Raw genomic sequence first — 23,175 nt, forward strand, 5'->3', positions numbered from 1 at the left:
CCAGAAATGAATAAAATATAATGTAGATTTTAATTCCATGCTTTTTCAATCAAAAGGTAGAATTTTAATGAACATTATTTGTATTTCTTTTGTGAAAAAAATTTATGGTTATTAATCACTTTCTACAGCTATGCAAGTCTATATTAAGACAGCATTAAATGTTTACTTTAATCTGTATAATTTCAATCTCAAGAATCAAAAGATTTTTAAAAATGTAATTTCAAATGTGTTGGAATTTAACACACGCCAAGAAAGTAATTTCGTTAACTAAAATTAATTAATGCAGTAAATTATTTGAAATAAATTTTAAAACTAAGATAAGAAAATAATAATAAAAGTATCAATAATTGAAAACACTGTTATTTAACTTTAAAAAAAAAAANGAAATGGAAAAAAAAAAAAAAAAAAAACGCACACGCACTCAGATATATATATATATATATAATCAATTGATTCAAATCAATGATTTTTTTTAAAAAATCTTTCGATTTAAATCAACAAAACCTGCAAAGAACTCCTGTTACAAGATTTTAACGCCTCAAAGCAAAATAAATATTATTCATGATACAATAATGCGAAATACAATCAATAAAAGCACAAAGTTATTTGTCATTGATAATTATTTAAGCTTTTATACACCGTTTTACTGTAAAACATTTTAGCATGATTCTATCACAGTCTCAGACATCAAAAGTTTATCTATATCTCTGGGGGGTGGGGGTGAAAAAAATCAAAATTCTTACAGTAGATCATCAAAAATTTTTGATGAAAAAGAACAAATTTCAATCATTCCAAAATTTTTAAAGATTGAATCATTTTTAATTACATGAATAATATAATGCGAAGAAAACTAGACTTGGAAACATTTCACCATTGTTTGTGGTTTTCGACCAGCAGTAAAAACAAATCATGTTAAAAAAATATATTGAAAAATGTTATCTTGGGTCTGAATGTAAATAAAAATGACTGACTATCAATTCTAGAAATAATATTAAAAAAAGTTCAAACAAAGATTTTACTATCTTTTTAAGTTGTTAAAAACCTTCAAAATAGACATTTAATTCAACTAACAAAGCTATGACAGTCAAAATAATTACAAGCAAATACAGATTATACGAATGAAAAACAAGTGATTTTAAAGTATTTCATTTTATAAAAATATTTTTAAACAAAAGATTCTTTTCTTTTAAAAATGAATAAAAATATTTTTAAAAAAAAAAGCAATTTACTTTCAATTATAAAACAAACACATTTTTTTTGGTTTAACCTAATAGTTTTGGAAAGTTCAGAATAGGAAAGTGCTTAAGATTAAAAATAATTTTATTTGTGCTCATACCATATGAAATATAGAGATGGAATATTTGTAAGAACATTTTACATTTAACTGTAGTTAAAAACATACATTTTAGGTCAATAACTATTAGTTTAATAGCATTACACAATCAATAAAATTATTTTTAGAAATTTTCAATGGAAATTACGTAAAAATAAATTAAGAATTACAAAAAAATATTTGTACATAATTTTTGAGATATTTTAATAAATACGTAACCTGCTTTTCACCGTCTCAAAAAGTTTCTGTGAACACTCTTAAAAATACCCTCCTTTATAGGAATTTATATCCAGAATGAAAAAAAACCCCAATTAAAATAAAGTTTAAACCAGGGTTCCTGATTTTTTTGATTTTTTTAAAAAAAGTCAAAAGAATCAGATTTTTTTGATTTAAATCGGATTTTTTTGATTTAAATCAGATTTTTTTGATTTTTATTCAAATACACTGTAAGAACTTTAATTTATGATTAAAAAAAAATTATAAATGTTGAATCAAATTAACTTAATGTTAAAACTATATTGTAACAATATTTTAGAAGCTCTAACTAAAATAATTTTTCATTATAATACATGGCTTTGAATGCATAGCAACCATTTTGAAACAAATGCATGATTAAAGACTAGATGAAATAGAGAATTTAAAGAATACTTCAGGGGTCTGTCTGGGTTTTTCTAAGAGTTACCTATTTTGTGAAAATTAAAAATTATATTAAAAAATCAACACAAATATAGTAAAAATATGGATTTATNAATAACCTTTAAAATAACCTGTAAATAATTACAAGCAAATACAGATTATACGAATGAAAAACAAGTGATTTTAACGTATTTCATTTTATAAAAATATTTTTAACCAAAAGATGCTTTTCTTTCAAAAATGAATAAAAATATTTTTTAAAAAAAGAAATTTACTTTTAATTATAAAGCAAACACATTTTTTTTGGTTTAACCTAATAGTTTTGGAAAGTTCAGAATAGGAAAGTGCTTAAGATTAAAAATAATTTTATTTGTGCTCAGACCATATGAAATATAGAGATGGAATATTTGTAATAACATTTTACATTTAACTGTAGTTAAAAACATACATTTTAGGTCAATAACTATTAGTTTAACAGCATTACACAATCAATAACATTATTTTTAGAAATTTCCAATGGAAATTATGTAAAAATAAATTAAGAATTACAAAAAAATATTTGTACATAATTTCTGAGATATTTTAATAAATATGTAACCTGCTTGTCACCTTCTCAAAAAGTTTCTGTGAACACTCTTAAAAATACCCTCCTTCATAGGAATTTATATCCAGAATGAAAAAAAAAAACGATTAAAATAAAGTTTAAACCTAATTAATTATTTCTAATAATTATTTAGTATTTAATTTATGGCAAGAAATTAATTTAATAAGTTGTGAAAATTGGTTTTAACAACAAAAAAAGTTTAAAAAAATTTAAATAATTTTTTTCATCTTGCATTAAAAATAAATATAGTTCTTAATTTAATTTAAATTGACCAGTGTATAACAAAATTTGAATAAAAACTAATATAAATAAACTTAAAATTAAATTACTAACACTGTATAAAGGTATAAACAGGGTCAAACAAAATATCGATCATCATAATTACATACGTTTACTAGTATTAACCAGGGCTGGGTAACAGTTGACGATCGATCAAAATGGTATCAATTTAAATAAAATTACTACGTGTGTAGGAATAAAGGATATAAATTCGATAATAAAATATCATATTAAATGAGTAATTTTTACAAACATATTTAATTATAACCTACGAAAATAAATAAGATGTAGGTTGTTGATTGGTAAACTAAATTTAATTTACAAATTTGAGCACAAATTTTTTAATATTACGAATCTACTACGACATCACAAAAATAATATAAAATATTTATTATCAATCATTAAGATTTAAATAACTTATGCCAATTTAATCAGTTATAAACCTTTAGTTAAATAAATCGCCCCCGCCCAAAAATTATTACCCCACCCATTTTTAACAATTCCCTTTTATTTGCACATTTTTTAAAAAAATAATAAATAAAAAATTCAGTGGCAATTAAATAAATATTACACTCATTTAAAAACTAAATTGTTTTTAAAAAAAAAACATCGGAGAGAACTCAGTATAAGTCACAATACAAATTTAACCGTTACGCAATCCCTTTGAAATGAAAACAATTAGAATAAAATAAACACTAAAATTAAAACACAGCTTGTTATACTTGTTATGAGATTATAAATAACGTTAAAAGCAATTTAATGGTAAGTTTTATTTTAAGAAATATCTCATATTCCGGAATTTTCATGGACACCATTTTTTTCTTCTTTTTTTATAATTCATCTCGCATTTATCGATTGGTAAAACACAGAAAAGAACGCTTAAATAGTGGAAGAAAATAATTAATTTTAAAATATTTAACTCACCTTTCTTATCAGATGACATAGATTCATGTGCAATGATCGTATTTGTTATCAAATACGCAAAAAACTTTCCCTTTACTTACAAAGTTTACATACACAACAGAAATTTCCGAGTTTTGGGATCTCCTAGGGTTGCCTTACAACTGATGTCAATGCTTTCGCGCCAAATACAATGATCGCGAAAGAATTCTAATCTGAATGAGAATGCCAATTATAATTGTCGCCAAATTTAGAAATCTCTCCATTCATCTTCTTTTTTACGGGGTTACATATTTATCAGGGGTCTGTCTAGGTTTTTCTGAGAGGTACCTATTTTGTGAAAATTTAGACATAATTTGTGAAAAGTTAAAAATTATATTTAAAAATCCGGCACAAAAATATGACAAGAATATGGATTTATCATTTCTTAAGGAATACAAAAATGAAATTTTAAGAAAAAGTATTTTGTGAAACTACCGTTTTTCCTAAAATTAAATTTGTGAAACTACCGTTTTTCCTGAAGTTGGATTTGTGAAGGTACCGCTAAACGGTAGTAAATTCGGTCTGGACAGGCCCCTGTTTATCTATTTAACTTTTCAATTTAAATTACTATTTTTCTCGGTTTTGTTATTTTAAATTTAGATAATTTTATATTTATTCTTTTTTAAAAATTGAAACGGTAGTTGAAATATGAAGCTAATTATGTGATTTTTCTATTTTTTTGTTTTGGTTTTTGTTTCAAGAGAGACTTTCAAATGTTACGTAAACATAGAACTTTTGATAATTTTTAATTGTTCTCCACTTGTTTACAAAGATAAACAAATCGCAAACTTTCGGTTTACGAAGTACCTTTTCGAGTAACTTTTGTGCGACAAATTTTCTAGAACTAATATACTTTTTTTTAAAAAAAATCTTACAGAATATATTGCCTTAATAAATTGCTGAGATCCACATTGTATTTGGGAGAAATTAAATAAATTTAATGCTATATCGCTAAATATAGCTTTCAAAGTTGCAGAGCTGACGAAGAAGATGAAAGGAGGGGGACCCTTGACAACATCGTTCCTGTTGACCCTTTCGCGGTTGTGTCCATTCTCTAATACGATTCTTTTCTGTGTTCGATTTTCTCTTTCATTTTTTCCTTTCTTATTCATTCACTGTGTCACAAACAGTCAAGAATATCAATGTGAACCAGTAATGATATATAATTTTAATATTAAATTATACACCCATAAAAATAAACCGCCGGTCTCAAATAAATAAAAACATGAAGAATCCTAAAATATGACCTCCTACAAAACACATCATTATAGTCATCAGAGTAAAGGAAAGTATGAAATTACTCAAGTTATTTAATGAAGCTGGTAAAAATCATGATTCTCTTTCTCTCTATCACCAGTCTCACTATTATATATATGTTCGCAAAAAAAATTTCTTCAAATTTAAAGTCTTCAAAATAATCTAATTTTTTTTTTTTGTATATTTATTTAGTTACATTTATTAATATCTTACAGACAGCAGCGTAGTTTATTGACATTTGCTCAAGAAAAAACATAAAATAGAAACTCATCAAATTTTAAATGCTAGGAAAATGCTTAGAAGTTAGAAAAACAGTCATTTTAAACTAATAATAAGTAACTCAACTTAAGCCTTTGCGTTAGATAGACCATGAATTGCTTAAATTAATTCTTTTATCCACTGTAGAAGGAATCAAAACTGTTTTTGTTGCTGATATGTACAGAATAAAATTGTGTATAATAATCAATTATTAAATTTAAAAAAAAAAAACTTTGATTACATTCAAGCATATTACAATTTAACATAAACTTGGAGCAAGGGACTGCAAATTGTCATAGAGAGCGATCGTTGTATATGTATATCTATACATATATCACTAAATACACCTTCGTTTTTTTTCCTTATTTATTCCCTCGCTATATCAAAATCATTCATAATAATGATTGCCGTGGAGATGGGACTTTTTAAGAATATGCTTTTAAAATAAAATTGAACGATCCTATATATAGGGAAATATGAAATATGCTAAATAAATGCACACGTGAGAAATCAGAAATAAAGTCCCTTAAAAATACATGTAAAAAAAGTTGTATTTGTCATGCTTATAAGCAATACATACTTTCATCGGTTTAAGAATAACAAAAAATATTAAATGACTAGTGCTTTCTTACGATGTGTGCTCTTAAATAAAGCTGGCTAAATTCAGACATATTAAATTTATTGAAAATATATTTTTCAATAAACGTTATATTTTAATAAATGTTAAATAATAAATGTTAAATTTACATACTTTTTTGGAGCTTTATTTATGTGTTTAAGTCATAAATTATTTTGTTCACTTATAATCTTCTACCTTTTTTTTTTTTTTTTTAATTTGCAATGTTATTCTACTTATTTTTTGATCAATTTATTTATCATATTATTTCACTCGCTATTTTATTTTATTAATTATTTTTATTTTTAAAATAAATCTACAACATACAAAAGAAAAGTATCATCCTGATATTTTTTTTATCTACTTATATTACTGATAGAATTCCAATTAATAGTCCAGTAAAATTAGGCTTTTCCTTCGGTAAGACCCAAGAATTTTTTTTGTATAAAGCTTTGTTATGTCATTATGTCTACAAGCTCCCCTTCCCTTCTTCGCCCTTTTTGAGGAAAAACAGGATACTTTGAGTGGGAGAATAGAATTTCAACTAAATAGGCAAGTGAGGTATATTTTCCGATTAATTTTTTTTCACGCAACACTATTATTCTATCTATTTATTATTTACAATATTATTCTATTTATTTATTATTTAAACTATTTACCACATTATTTCTCTCGCTTTTTTATTTTGCTCATTTATTTATGTTTATTTATTTATTTTAATTTTTAAAATAAATCTACTGCATTAAAAAAAAAAGAAGTATCATCCTGATACTTTATTATCTTCCAGTATAACTGATAGAATTCCAATTACTATTATTAATAGTCTAGTAAAATTAGACTTTTTTTATCAGGTATTGCTATCTAAACAAGGGAGACCTTGTTTTGATAGCAATATCAAGTGAACAAGTCAAGTAAACAAGTGAGACTTAGTTTATTATGTATATTTTTTTAACGTTAAATCGAAATCTGTTCTTGAATCAATAAAACGAATAGCTCAAAAGTAGTAAACGTTTTTATATATAAAAAAGACTGCTTTTGACATGACTCATAACATTTCAAACCAGTTTGATTGTGCTACACCGCAAACTGTCTAAAAGTGGTCCGAACCGTGGTGGCTTAGCAGACAGAGTGCTCGCTTCCTAATAAGGTGAACCGGGTTCGAATCCTTGATCGATACGAATTCCGCACCTGACTCGCTCCGAATGCAGTGCTGACGTGAAATATCCTTAGTGGTATAGTCCCCTTGCCGTCAGGCTAACCGTGGGAGGTTTTTGTGGTTTTCCTCTTCATGCGACGCAAATGTGGGTTAGTTCCTTCAAAAAGTCCTCCACGAAGGCAAATTTCACTCATTACTTGATCCAGGAATTTCTCTCGTCTTCTGGATTGGGATCAAAATAACAAGGCTACGGAGTTGAACATTGGTAGCCGTAAACTCAAAATTGGGTCGGCTGTTCAACGACGGTTATGAAATAAAATAAAATTCTTGAGTTAGATAATAATAAAACAAGGAATTCCCGCCTTCTAATAAATTGGTAGTAAAATAGTTCGGATAAAACTTTTTTTTTTCGTTTAGAAAATATCACTTACCTGGTTCTTCCACTAAGTTTTTCAATTAATATAGCTGAAATAATTATAATTTTTTTCAATATTACATGTTGCCCTTTTCGGTGCCATACATTCAGCATCACTTGGCGAAATGATATTGCTCGCTGCCAACTCATGATAGACAATAATTTTTCAGGTACATATCTCTTACAAAGTACCGTAAGACATACATTTCCTTAGCATTAAAACTGCTTAGTATTGGCGCAGTTTAAATAATCATCAAAAATATAGATTACTTTATGCTTATTTGCTCCTTTTACCGAAACCTCCAATGGTTGAGTTTTCTGCGGAATATATTTATCAGTGGCAACAAGCACAAGAAGCCGAAANTTTGGATTCTGGTGCTTCTTGCATTAGAATTGTTTGTAAAAAATAAATAAAAGTTGAGATCGTCTTATTACTGTTACCCATAGGTCAAATGCCTTTTCCTTCTGGATTGACTCCATTAAACGCCCCCATGTACGTGTTTCAAGACGTCACAAAATACTTTTCCTTCTTCAGTATTCATATTTATATTGAAATCACCGTCAAGCCCGTAATTATACGTTAATAAAAAATAAAAAAATACTTTAAATTATTATTGTGTAAATACATTAAAAATACTTGCTAGTGAAAATAAAAATAAAAACAGCAGCTGTCGCCATAGCAACGCATGCAATGATGACGCATGCGCACTGTTTACTATTACTCCTGAACAAAGTTGAAAAGTGTGTGGACGCTGTAGTGTGTCTACCACTACAAAATTGCAATTCCAATTCACTAGTGTATAAGACATGTTAACTCGATTCAATGGAGAAGTACCTTTTCACAGATGAAGATTGACATTGTCGATAACTACTCTCCCCACATTGGTGACCCGGACGTGATGTGAACATGCCTTTCTTAACAGAAACTCCCACTTCGACCTGAACACGCCTATCTTGACAGTAACGCTCACTTTGAACTGAACACGCCTACTTCGATGGTTGGTACACATTGAAAAGTTGACTTGCTACTTGTGATTGCGACATTATCCACCTCCTCGCGCTGTTGCTACTCAGTCTCGGTCATACACACGACTGCTAAAGGCAACACAAGAGCGACCACGACCGTGAACCTAACACGAATCAACTAGTGATATCCGCTCATTGAATTCTATCACAGCTATAATTCTGGTGAGGGAGTACTGCAGTGTGTCTACCACTTAAAAATTGCTGTTCCAATTCTCTAGTATATAAGACATGTTAACTCTATTCTATGTTGGGGTACCTTTTCATAGATGAAGGTTGACGTGTGGACGATAACTTCTTTCCCCACAGACGCCATCAAAGCCAAACTAAGACCCATTTTGTCAATGGGTAATAACGAATACCAAATTCCCCCAAACGAATAAGTATCTTTTCTACATTAACTTTGCAGTTTTAGTAGATAAATTGCTTTTTTTTTTAAAATTTCAATTAATATACATTATTAACAATAAATAAGCACCATTATTTACACCATTAAATAAGCACCATTATTAACAATAAATAAGCACCATTACATTTGTTTGGCAGGGGAAAAAATGCGTTTTATTGAGCCTTTAGATACAAAAGAAAAAAAAGACACAATTTGTGCGTAAGAGAAAAATAAATAAAAAAAAAGCTGTTTCCTTGAAAGAAAATCGTTTTTAGTAGGACGTATGGGTTCCCCTGACGGGAAGCAACGTTGAACATCTTTGAGGCATCGAGTCAGTGAGGTTATTAATGAAGAGCTGGGGTCTTCTGTCCCACTCCACCTGAAGAACTCTCTCCAGTTCTTGGAGAGTTTGTAGGGGTGGTAGGCGTCCAGCAATTCAGCTGCCTAGAGCGTCACAAATATACTCGATTGGGTACTTGTCCGGAGAAGACGCTGGAAAATCCATTCGTATAAATCCTTCCTCCAAAAGGAAATCATTTACCAAGTTAGCACGATGTGGCCTGTAATTGTCGTCCATGAACACGAAGTCATCTCCAATTGCTGCAGCGTAAGGGACTACAATAGGTCTCAGGATCTCATCCCTATATCGGTGACTGGTCAGAGCTCCATTTCGAATGATATGGAGATCGGTGCGCCCATCAATGGTGATGTCAGCATAGACCATCACTCCCCCACCTCCGAATGTTACATTTTTGTGCACGAACTCAGGATTGTTTCTAGTGCCACGTTCCCTCCGTATAAAAATACTCCTATTATCAGGATGAAATCGAAACTCATCAGAGAAAAAAATATTGCGTCACTCATCAGTTCCATATGCTCTGTTGCCCACTCCCTGCAGGGGCGACGGTGCCTTGCTGTTGACGTGACACAGGCCATGGGTAGGCAAGCATACAGATCTATAGCGTGAAGGCGGTTTCGGACAATTTTTGTCGAAAACTGTCGTGCCAGTAACAGAGAGAAAGAGTGGCATTCATAGTTCCGAGCTGTTAACGTTGAATAACGGTCTTCATTGGACGTTGTTGCATGTCTACTCCCTCGCCCTGATCTTCGGCTTGCATTTCCAGTCTCCAAAAAACGGTTCCAGATCCTGAAAATCACACTTCGTGAAACTCCAATAGCTTCTGCTACTCCGGCTTGTGCTTGGCCCCCCTCTAACCAGCCAACAACTCTCCAAACTTCTGATTCGGTAAAATGACTTGATTGAGACTTACTGAATGTCGATCATTCTTTTCAGCTTTGTCATACATTAAGTTGAAAGTCAAATAAAATTCGCTAAAGCGTTTCTTCGACGTCAAACTCAAAAACTGCGAAGTTTGAAAATAAAATAAAGTTGCATTTCTTCTTCCATTTTATGTTGTTGTTGTTGTAGTTCATTTACGTCACACTAGAGCTGCACAATGGGATATTGACGACGGTCTGGGAAGCATCCCTGAGGATGATCCGAAGACATGCCATCACAATTTTGATCCTCTGCAGAGGGGATGGTACTCCCGCTTCGGTAGCCCAACGACCTGCACGCGAAGTCGAGCACTTTACGGTAGCACAGTTTAACGAGGACCAATACCGCACACCCTCGGTCCCTACGCAGACTGATCCAAGTGGTCATCCACCCGCACACTGACCGCAGCCAGTGATGCTTGACTTCGGTGATCTGNTTTAACATTTAAAAAAAAAAAAAAAAATTAGAATATAGTTTTCATTAAAAAATTTGTACAAATGAACACATTAAATAACTTTCTATCTGATGATTGGATTTTAGCGTACTATGACTCAATTTTATTCGATCGAGGACCTAAGCTTAAATCTGCTAATTAGTGTGCGCAAACGATATTTCAAGTTTATAAGTAATTTACGATTTAAACGATACTTTTATAAATTACTCTGGGAACTGGGCCCGTATAGCCTGGTTAGTAGGGCGCTGGGCTCTTATTCGTGAGAACGGGAGATCGAATCGTAGTAAATGGTGACCGGTGCATGTTAAATTAGTCGGGTCACAAAGCCCTCCATGTTTTCGTTAAAAATTATACCTCTGGGGGTGCTGGATTGGAGATTGATCGTACTCTGGTTCAGGTCAAAATTAACATCTGCGGATGAATGAATGGGTCCACCCTATAAAGGGGTGAGATTTATGGGTGTGGCAGAAGTCAATTCTTGGCCATAGATGGCGCCACTGGAAGACAAGAACGTTCGCATCCTCAGTGTCTTAATGGCCTACGCCAACAACAACAACTCTGAGAACTTGGGATTCCATTCAGCCAATGACCACGATAGATATGTTCGTTATCAAGAATTCGAGAAATTATCAATTTCTGTACATTGTTGTAATGTTGGGCATAAATTCAATTTCGACAACGTCAAAAGCATTCCAACCTGTGCTCATGTGATACTTTAGAATCTTGTTTTTTTCATATGAATGCCGATTCCCTTGTAAATGACATTTTCCTCCTTCCTTCCTTCCTTCCTCAATGGCACGACAGCCCCGGGTGGGCCCTGGCCTTCTCAATCAACTTCCTCCAGGCCTGCCTCTGCCTGGCAGTTGTCTTCCAGTTTGAGACTTTTAAGACTGAAAAGTCTCTTTCCACGCAGTCGGCCCATCTCAGCTTTGGTCGACCTCTGGGCCTTGATCCGATGGGCTGAGCCGAAAAGATTATGTTTGTCGGACGCTCTCTGTTCATTCGAATGATGTGACCAGCCCATTTAATTCTTTGAATTTTTACATACTTGACAACATCAGGCTCTCTAAGGGCCCGATAGAGTTCTGAGTTTGAACGTCTGTACCAAGTACCATCAACTTGTTTGCCCCCAAAAATGGATCTTAGGATCCGACGTTCGAAGATTCCCAAGGAATTCTCATCTTTCTGTGTTGTTGTCCAAGTTTCTGAGGCATATGTTAGGATAGGTCTGATTAAGCATTTATAAATTAACAGTTTAGTATCTCTTTTTAGTAGGTTTGATTTTAAATATTTTTTTAATCCATAAAAACATTTACTTGCACTATTGATTCTTCTTTGTATTTCGAGTGCGATATTGCCAATAACGTTGACTTCAGAACCAAGATAAACAAAACTGTTTACTTTTTCAAACTTGTATTCACCAATTTGCAAGTCATCATTGTCAGTTTGCTTGATATCAGAAATAATAAAAATATTTTCAATTTAAACTTTTTGCTCAATTTAACATTGCCCACTTAAGCAGCACAAGTATGTATTTACTCACTGTAAAAAATGGATACTCAAATTTCACGATACTTTCTACGTTATTGACGAAACCATTTCTTCGTACATGCTCTGATCGAACATTTTGTCAAAGCAACGAAACAACAGTCGTACTTCGAGGAACCGAATTTCGTCAAAAGTAAGGAAACATTACGTCATTCTAGTTTCGATTGTCTAGTTTTCATTTTAGTCAACAATCACCCTCAATGCAAGGCGATGCGGTTTCGGGATAAGGAAATATTTTCGTCATGTACATTTGAGAGTTCACGTTTTGTTACAAATCGCGTGATTTCGTATCGAAATGATTCTCAAAATTAACGAAAAACAGCTGAAGGATAGCTGAATCGTCGAAGTGAGTTTTTTATTTTTGAGAGTACATAAAAATATGTGTCGTATTAGCGGAAGAAGTCATTAAAACATGCAATTTTTATATCTTGAGTATAATTATTTTGACGGTAGTGTAGAAATTGGACGCAATAGTGAACTTCTTGCATTATTCTGTACTCGTTATTTCGAACTTTTTCTCTCTTTCACTATGAAATGAAGTTTTAAAAAAATTGCTTGCTTCCCCCCTATGTTCCGCGTACAGCTATCGCTGAACTGCGCAATTCGAGAAAAGATTAGCGGGAACATTGGTTGTGACACATTTGAGAAATTAAACTCCTGGGAATTCTTCCAGGAGCGCGAATGGAACAAAGCGTAAAAGAATAGCCGTAGAGGAAGAACGGGAAGTTTACAGTATATTCACGTATGGATTAATTTGTTCAAATATTTTTACATTAATGTTGGCAAGATCTATCAAATAACTATCAGAAGCTTTTAATCTTTTTTTTTTACCCATTATTTTTATTGTTAATAGAACATATTTTTCTAACTATTTATGTTAAAATAAACTTTGTACAAATCGAATTACAATGAATTTGTGATATCAAACGATATTATAAATAATAAAATAAATGTTGTTGCTGTTGATTTAGAAACTTTTCGCCTTCATAACCCGAAAACTAACTGCTGAAACGCTGTGTAACTCCTAGAAAGATGTTTTGATACATAGCAGGGCTTCACAAATATTGGTTGACGGCAAATTTTGAAGGGAAAAAAAACTAATGATTCCAAAGCTGTAATCGAGAAATTCGTGAAATTCTAACTTTCTCAATGAAAGAAATTCTTAATTTAAATACAGCAAAAACTCCGAAAAAATGAAGAAAAAATTTAATGAGCAAAATGAATAAATAAACAAAATTAAAGAAAATTTTTAATGAGCAAAAATGATATAAAAAAACGGCATATATCAACTAGTGGTATTCTTTCATCGAATTCAATCACAGATAAACTTCTGTAATGTGGTGTAACCACCACTATAAAATTTAAATACCAATTCAGTAGTATATAAAACATATTAATTTGATATTATCAAGAGGTACCCATTAATAGATAAAGGTTGGCGTAGTCAATAAATACATCTCCTCAAGTTAAGAGTATCTCGATTATTTGATTCCCGCGATAGTGAAAAAAAGTTTTGGAGGAATATACATTTTTCTGCTGTTTAAAACAGAAAAATTCTACGAACAATATCAAAATATGAGACATTTTTATTTATGTCTCGTAAAAAACATAGAAAAGAGAAAAATTAATATTAGTTGACCTCATTTTCTTTTTCCAGTCTTAATCCTTTCTGTTATTAAAACAAACATTGGTATCAACCCCCGGCCGATTTACCTTTTTTCTATCAAAAGATACCCGCTTCAAATGAATATGCATTTTGTTGACTTCTTGACTATTACCCTTCTTGACAGCTAACTATTGAAAACAATATTGAGTGTTTGTCAAAAAATATTATACATTCGTAGTCTCGTCTTTTTATTGGCATTTTAAAATTAAATATGCGTAGCTGCTTAAAGGGACAAACACACTAACGTCACTATCGTCTGCTATCATAGACTGTCATGACGGATTTTTAATGTATTAAGAAACCCATTCAGAACAAAAATATTCTTTTTTCAAGAAGATAGGTTATTCTCTATCCGTATTATCTAATGAAAAAAAAAATAGAAATATTTAAAAAAAGAGACAGCATAGAAACTTAAATTATCAGCATAGAAAAAATCATTAAATTTTTAAAATTCTGAACTTCTCTCAAACTTATCTGAAATGACATAAATTGTTTAAGAATTCTGAGCTTCCGAAAAAAAAATGGCAGCATTTCTTAACATATCGTATTCAAGGGGAAAAAAATAAATGAACTAAACAGGCGAAATCTCGAAATGCTCTCACTTCTGATATACGGAAATAGAAGGAAAAAGAGATGCGCCGCAGTTTTTATTGACTCTTTTTATTATTTTTTTCCCCTTTCCCCTCAAAGTCTGTACGAACTTCTTCGGCGGCGTATCGATCTGCCGAATGTATCTGGGTCATATTATCATGCGCGCGGATGTGTATACGAAACGTTTTCCAGAATATCGCGTGAACAATTTCCGATTAGCATTCGTAGCACGCTTTCCATGTCATTCTAATGGTATTTCAATGAAAATCAGGCGCCTTTATGAGTGCATTTGAATGCGCAGGGAGAATAAACTACGGACTATTTCGTAGAGAAATTAAATTTGTAAAAACATATACATTGTATCAAAAATATTTTTGCTCCAATCAAGTAAGAGTTGATAATAACGCGAAAATTATAAACAATCAAAAGCCTACTTTTCAAGAAAAATTCAAAAAAAAAAAAAAAATTCTAATTTTATTTTTCTTTGTCCTGATACGAAAAGAGTAGAATGCATCGTTTTGGAAAGACGTGGAGGTGGGGGGGGCGGAAACTTTGAATAGGCATACAAATTTATTGATGAAGAAATGCGAAAAAATTTTGTCACCTGCCAGGCCTGGTTGAACATCGCTATAAAAAATATTTACAGAGAGAAAGAAATGCCGAAAATAACCACCAAGCTTTCGTTTTTTTTAAAGTATGAACTTGTAATAATTTATTAAGGAATAATCTTCCTAACTTTCCAGAAAAACAAAACAGAACAGCTTTAAGAAATAAAAGTAATGTGTTGAAGCGAATGAAAAGAATATTACACATTTAAAAAAAAAAAAAAAAAAAAAACATCAGCTCTAACATAGTATAATTTTATGAAAGACTCGAAGTGTGGATGTTTATGGAGGATCATATCGTTTTTCCCTTCACATTCACAATGATTGAGCGAAACTTTTTATTTAATAAAATAAACACGCCTAAAAGGATTGAAGGAATAAGCTTGCTTTTGTGATGTTCACTGCTAGAAAACCAAGACCAAAGTAACAGTTTATTAACAAGATACAGAACACAAACAATTGAAAATACATAGAGCGCCATCTGGCGTTATTAAAAACAAAAAACTTTGCAACAGCTATTAATACTACACTGACCACATAGTTTCTTTTATAAATTCTTAACACTTAACACAATTCTCTTGTAATTTATAATCAGTTTTCTTTTCTTCTTTCTTTTTTCCTTCTTTCCCCTTGGTATCGTTTTTTCTGCAACATCCGGCATCCTTCAGCGATTTTCATGAAAATTTAAGGAGACTTAATCGTCATTTTGCAGTATTTATGTTTCAATGCTTACATGTAAGGGCAAAAAAAGTCAGGTCCAATCGGAATTTCTACATACCCCAGGCATGTCGGGCAATAAAATAATGTTCGAGCCCGGATAGCTACGTTTTCTGATTGAGATTTGAGTAGAACAAAATTTTTCATTATTTTCTTTTTATTCTATTTCAAAAACGTTTTTTTTTTTAATTCATTTCATTTTATTATTTTTTGTTATCTATCTGTTTACGAATAGTAATAAGTTTTGCATAAGCCACTTAGGAAATAATTTAAACTTTTGTAATCTCAAAATGGACAGATTTCCAGTTGAGATCTGAATGCTCTAGCTCAGGAATGGGCAAACGTTTTTGGTCCAGGGCAAAAAATCGAGAAAAAAAAGTTTGGCGAGCCGAGTAAAAACTTCTAAAATAAAAAAGCGATACACAAGTTTTAATTTAAATATTTAATGAGATGAATAAAATTGCGATTTCATTTTTAAAAGTTCCTTATATTAAAGTGAGATGTACTTATTTTAAGGAACGAGGTTAAATGCTTGTTTGTTAGTCTACTTCTGAAATGATTGTTCTGAGGTTCATAGTTGAAAACACTTGTTCACATTGGTAAGATGAAGCAAACATAGCACTGATTTTCTGGGCATGAGATATTAAATTTTGGAAACTAGCTTTTGGTAATGATTTGTAAAACTCAAACTTTGGCATGTTTAGAAACAACTGCTTCAGATGATTGTCAGATTACTACTCAATTAATTCAAGCTGCATATCCGACCTCACGGTTTCACAATTTGCGTTGAAAAGCATGGTAAAAATATGTAATTCTGTTTGAATGGCACTGAAATCTTGAAATCTGCGTTCAAATTCAAAATGGAGTTTTTTCAAGCCATCTTCATAATTCTTAAGCTTTTCCTTATTTACTGAGGGTATTGAATTTAACCTTGAGAAATAAGGCAGGTCTTTCTTAGCTAGCTGCCCAGAAAACAGATTAAGTTTCAGTTTAGAAGTTTTAAGATGGGCCATCGATGAATTGATTTTTCCCTTGCATTTTAACATTCAAGTTGTTCATATGACAAAGAAGAACTGCGGAAAATGCTAAGTCTGAAAGCCATTCTGTATCTTCAAGTATTTCGCACTCTTCTGACGACTGTTTCTTATGGAAAGAACGACACAACGTCGTCTTTCAGCTGCCAAACTCGCTCGAAAACACATCCAGCACTAAACCACCTTACTTTCGTGTAATACAGTACATCAGAGTATTCAGATTGCACGGACTGAAGAAAATGTCGAAATTGGCTGTGAATAAGCCCGCGAAATCGAATCGTATTAACAAGCTTTACTACTGCATCAAGCACAGGTTTCATATTCAATGCAGATTTACACAGAGCATCTTGGCGTATAACTCGATGTAGAAAACTAACATTATTCCCGGGATAGTTCTGATTAAAGAGTCCAAGGAATCCAGATTTTTTCCTGCCATGTTTTGTGCCCCATCAGTCGAAATATTTGTTGTTGTTCATTTACGACGCAATAGAGCTGCACNTAGCTTTTGGTAATGATTTGTAAATCTCAAACTTTGGCATGTTTAGAAACAACTGCTTCAGATGATTGTCAGATCGCAGATTCAAAATGGAGTTTTTGAAGCCATCTTCATAATTCTTAAGCTTTTCCTTATTTACTGAGGGTATTGAATTTAACCTTGAGAAATAAGGCAAGTCGTTCTTAGCTAGCTGCCCAGAAAACAGATTAAGTTACAGTTTAGAAGTTTTAAGATGGACCATCGATGAATTGATTTTTCCCTTGCATTTTAACATTCAAGTTGTTTATATGACAAAGAAGAACTGCGGAAAATGCAAAGTCTGAAAGCCATTCTGTATCTTCAAGTATTTCGTACTCTTCTGAAGACAGTTTCTCATGGAAAGAACGACATAACGTCGTCTTTCAGCTGCCAAACTCGCTCGAAAACACGTCCTGCACTAAACCAGCTTACTTTCGTGTAATACAGTACATCAGAGTATTCAGATTGCACGGACTGAAGAAAATGTCGGAAATGGCTGTGAATAAGCCCGCGAAATCGAATCGTATTAACAAGCTTTACTACTGCATCAAGCACGAGTTTCATATTTAATGCAGATTTACACAGAGCATCTAGGCGTATAACTCGATGTAGAAAACTAACATTATTCCTGGGATAGTTCTGATTAAAGAGTCCAAGGAATCCAGATTTTTTTCCTGTCATGTTTTGTGCCCTATCAGTCGAAATATTTGTTGTTGTTCATTTACGTCGCACTAGAGTTGCACAATTGGCGACGGTCCGGGAAACATCCCTGAAGATGATCCGAAGACATGCCATCACAATTTTGATCCTCTGCAGAGGGGGGATGGCACCCCCGCTTCAGTAGCCCGATAACCTGCACGCGAAGGCGAGCACTTTACGGTAGAACAGTTTAGCGAGAACCAATACCGCACACCCTCGGTCCGTATGCAGGCTGATCCAAGTGGTCACCCACCCGCACACATGCTTGACTTCGGTGATCTGCTGAGAACCGTGTCTTAACGATCAGTCCACTGCGGGACTCGAAATATTACCTATTTTTGTTATGGCCACTTTCAAAGTTATAAACCCTTCCTGAAACTCATGAAAAATATCCGGCTCTAGTTCCCTTTAAAGAACGCGTGCAAGCTAGTTTCTCGGTAATTTTAAAGTTCTTATCAACACCACTTGTAAAAAACACTAATTAAGCAGTATCAATTATATCAGTGATTTCATCCATAGCTAATTGAGCAAAATTCAAATTGTGAAATTTTTTACTCTAATTATGATGTCAAATTTTTATCGATGGCTTCGATTCTAGAAGTCCCCGTTTTTCGTGAAAATCTTACAGCCACAAAATTATTTTTCATGTCTGGAGATAAAACATCACAAACTTGGAGCATACATTGTTTAGCTAACTCCCCACACCATCTCCGAGAGATTTATTATTTTTAGCAGTATTGTATGCTACAATGTAACTTGCATGCGTAACTGCTTCTTGGACACTGTTTATCTTCTTGAAAAAATTTTGTCGGCCTGATAATTCTTTAAGAAAACTTTCTGCATTTTGTCTTTTTTCACATTCAGACATTTGCTTAGTATTTGGCATTCTTGTGCTTGGCTGTAAAATGTCGGTTAATGTTGTATTCTTTAAAAACTGCCACAGCTTCATTGCAGGTAAGACATACTGATTTATCTTTTCAAAAGATCTTTGCGACTGTTGAAAAATATTTCCAAGTCCATTCATCATTGAACGCATGGCACTCTGAATCAACTTTGCGTTTTTTAGTAGCTATTTTGTGGAAAAAATTATTGCAAAACTCAAAAAAGCACTAGACATTTTATATATTTAATAATTTCAGCATTATTTACAATGACGTTACACGTGTGCAATCTTTCCATACGCTATAAATAATTAGAACTCGCGTCGGCAGAAAAATCCGCTCGCTGTAGCTCAAAATGCACACTCTGCCACATGTGAAGTACAATTCACAAATATTAGATTTCACATATCTATTCCTCGAGAAAGACAAATGCTCGTTGGAGTCAATCTACGGCTATTCTATAATGAATTTCCTCTCCACATTTTACTAATTGAAGCTGTCTGACCTAACTATTTCCATCAATTAACGTTTTGTAGAACAAAAATAGAGAAAATAAAAAGGTCATCAGTGCTTTGTTGAAGAAGAAAAAAAAATAGCTTTAAACAAGTAGACAAGAAAATGGATGTATATTGTTCATATTCACCACGGATCGGTAAGTTATAATTCTATCCGCGGGCCGGATAAAACCTTCTGGCGAGCCATAGTTGGCCAGCGCTGCCCATCCCTAGCTGGTCGACATTTCGTAAGGAAATAATTTCCGTTTTTGATGAGCCCCTTTCTGATAACATGGGGATGATTCTGATAACTGTTAGTTGCTTTTAGGAAACAAGTAACTCTTTAATTAAAGGAGGACATCAAAAGTTACTGTGAAAATATGTAACAAGCATATTTAAATGTAAAATAAAACCCTGTCGTTAAAAAGGAGTAAAATTAGTCTTTAGTTATAATCAAAGCAAAAATTGAGAATTCATTTATCCCTTATAAAAACCTTATTTCCAAATTTTCTACTTAACATTCTGGTGTTTTGCCTTGTATGAAAGGAGGTGAACCGGGTTCAAATCCCAGCGAAGGCTGGTGGATACGAATTCCGCACCTAGCTCGCACCGACCACAGTGCTGACGTAAAATATCCTCAGTAGCAGACGGGTCATGGGTTAGAGTCCCCTTGCCATCGGCTAACCATGGGAGGTTTTCGTGGATTTCCTCACCATGTAACGCAAATGCAGGATAGTTCCATCAAAAAGCCTCTACGAAGGCAAATTTCTCCCAATTTGTAGATCCAGGAGTTTCCTTGTCTTCCGTATTGGGTTCAAAATTACAAGGCTTGAAATGACTTGCACTTGAAATTACGGAGTTGAACATTAGTAGTCGCAAACCCAAAATTGGGTCAGCTGTTCAACGACGGTTGTAAAATTATAATATAAATGTATTAAATAGCAATTCGAAAACATTGAAACAAATTAAGATGAAAGTTGTTCATTTATTATTACTTGTGTCACTTTTGTATGATAAATTTATTTTTGGTGTATAGGCTTAATAAATTGTTTCTCAACAGAGGTGTTTTCACTCCCAGTGTCGGCGGGAGTATGCTGAGGGATGGTAAACTTGTTTTGGGTGGTAGATATGTTTTTGGTAGTAGGGGGTTGATGAGCTTGTTTTGTCATTCAAATTTAATTTTAAGATTCCCGGATAAAATTAATTTAATAAATAAAATGTATATTAAAGAACAAAGATTATATTGATATAATAAATAAAGATTATCCCATACTATATTTGTGCCAGTAATTCAAGCTCATTCAAACCATTAGGCGAAAATTGAAGTCCATGCTCTTTCAGTTTGAATGCTTGACTTGACCCATGTTTCTTATGATGGTTTTCGTTCGCTTCCTTTTAGTCCCCTCCCCAGTTTCGATTCGATTTCATTGATTATTTGCCAGGTTACGTGCTCAAATTAGTTCTTTATCGTAAATTATTTAATAATCTTGACATCGTTTGTATTTTGTTGCCGCCAGCAATGTCTGTTAACAAAAAGAAGTGCCTGCAAAACAGTGTCACGTACTTGGATTTGTTCAATCACCGTTGAACTCTGAACTACGCATGTGTTTACTTTGTAACAAAGTTTCATCTAATGAGGCAATGAAACCTTCCCGTTTGCAAGAGCATTTGCAAAAAATTCATCCTGACGAACAAAATAAAGATTTTTCCCTCAATGGATTATGAACCCTTTTGTGGATATTGAAACAGCAGAGGTTCAGATTCAAGAGGAAATGGTCGAACTTTCAACTAATGAAACTTTGAAATGTTGATCGTCTCACAGAATTTTGATTGCAAGGTAACATCAGTTGCCTGTACCCTGAACAGTGGACTATCGTCAAATTTTTTTTAACTGAATTCATTCCCTCCTACCTTGTCGAACAAAGATTCAGTGCTGTGACCAAGGGCGCCGGCAGCGGGGTGCACTTGCACCCCCCTGGCCTTTTTTTAATCAATTAAAGAGATACAGAAAAACAATTTTGTTATAAAAAAATTTTATTAAAAATATTTTTATTAAAAAACAAATAAGTAATTAATAATATATAACAATTAAAAAATTGTTTAATCAAACAAGAATTGTAATAGTCCTGTTTGCTCTCCAAATCTGTTTATAACTTTTTCAATGAATTTTGAGTAAACTTTGATTCTTTTCTTATGCACACTGAGCATGCATACACAAACTTGGCAGATATCTAAGCTATATTTTTAAGTTTCATTTAACAAAAGATAAATAATATTATATTTTCCATTAGTTATTTAGTTTAACAAAGGTGTATAAACTGACTTCTCACAACTGTAAAACTTCATCAACGCAATAAATACCAATGTTAAGCTTACACAAACACGTTAGCATACGAAACGACTGTTTTTAGTTATTTGTGTTTCAAAGTCAGTAGCTATGCCAGCGCCATCAATACAGTTTCTCGTGGCAAAATTTGCAATTACAAGAAATTCGTACCTTTTTAAAATATCTTGTTAACAATGAAGAAATGTATCTTGAAAAAAATTAACAGATGAAAGTATATGTAACAACAAAACAAAATGTAATAACAGAATATTGAAAAAAAAAAGTTTTTTTTTTTTTTTGGGGGGGGGGGAGGTTGTTTGTTAGAGGGTTGCACCCTCTTTTATATTATTCTGACGGCGCCCTTGGCTGTGTCGGATCTAGTCATAAAATAAAAGAGAAATCGCGTGCAACGATGCGACTTCAGTAAAAATATTGAACCGAACGTAAAGTATCTGGCTCTGAACCATCAAGCACAATCCTCCCTTTGACATAGTTGCTTGATTGTTTCGTAAATACTACTTTTTACCATATATGGCAGTACTTTTACTTTCGTTACTTGTACCACCGGTACAAGTAAAAAGTACGTACTTTTACTTGTTCTTCGTTACTTTTTAAATTTAGTACTTTTACTTGTACTTTCGTTACTTTTTTAGGGAAAAAGTACAAGTATTTGTAACGGAAATGTCGAATGAAATCGTTACTTTTTCTAAAACTCGGTAAGCTTTCTAAAAAAAAAGAGAAAAAAAAATGCTTAAGTTTTTTTAATTTATAAAATTAATGTGACATATATATGCATTCGCAGCTAACTTCGTGTTTAAATACCTTTATCTTTTAAAATTGTCATTCCTGAAAGGAAAAAGACGGCTCTTTTGAAGAAGATCTTCATAGTAACATTATTAAAACAACAGTTTGTAAACGTTAAACAAAGCTCTTTTAGATGGCGTGCGCGAAAGGTTTTGCGATGTGAAATCGCAGAAAGATTTATTATATGCTACAGGTCTGGTACCTTGAATCAAATTTAATTGGTTGGAAGAAAAGTCTAGGGAGGAGGCTACAAAAAAACTGGAAAGAATTGTCCAAGCTGAACACCGTGCTATAACTATAACGTAACAGAAAAAAACCCAGGGATTTTAAATTTTCTAAAGCTGAAAACATCATGCCAATCACCAGCGACAGAAGAATTTATGGCATACATGAGCTCAAATGTCGAAACCGAAAGCATATCAATTTCGAATCGATATCCAATCGTAAAAAAATTATATGTGAAATATAATACTGCAGTACCTTCTAGTGCTCCCGTGGAGCGCTTATTCAGCGTGGCTAAGCACGTTCTGAGAAATTCTCGCAGCAGACTCAGTGACATCACTTTCGAAATGCAATTATTTTTCAAAATGAAAAAAACATTAATTAGCAAGTTATTTTCATTCATTTTCGAGTTTGCAATCAAATTTGTTCTTTTT

The 23,175-nt window shown here is 32.5% G+C and overlaps 1 protein-coding gene across 2 annotated transcripts in view; it reads right to left on the reverse strand.

Annotated features, from left to right (window-relative positions):
- The window catches only part of LOC107450756 (DAZ-associated protein 2), a 19,874-nt gene extending 15,932 nt beyond the window's left edge, over window positions 1-3,942 (reverse strand). The window contains exon 1 of one of the 2 annotated variants that reach the window (XM_016066646.2): window positions 3,777-3,942. In XM_016066646.2, coding sequence (XP_015922132.1) covers window positions 3,777-3,795 — 19 coding nt within the window. In that variant the 5' untranslated portion in view covers window positions 3,796-3,942. The remainder of the gene's footprint in view (window positions 1-3,776) is intronic. The other variant, XM_016066647.2, reaches the window with a different exon arrangement.
- Between the last annotated feature and the right edge of the window lie 19,233 nt (window positions 3,943-23,175).

The sequence above is a fragment of the Parasteatoda tepidariorum genome, chromosome 3, assembly GCF_043381705.1.
Source record: "Parasteatoda tepidariorum isolate YZ-2023 chromosome 3, CAS_Ptep_4.0, whole genome shotgun sequence".
NCBI lineage: Eukaryota > Metazoa > Arthropoda > Arachnida > Araneae > Theridiidae > Parasteatoda > Parasteatoda tepidariorum.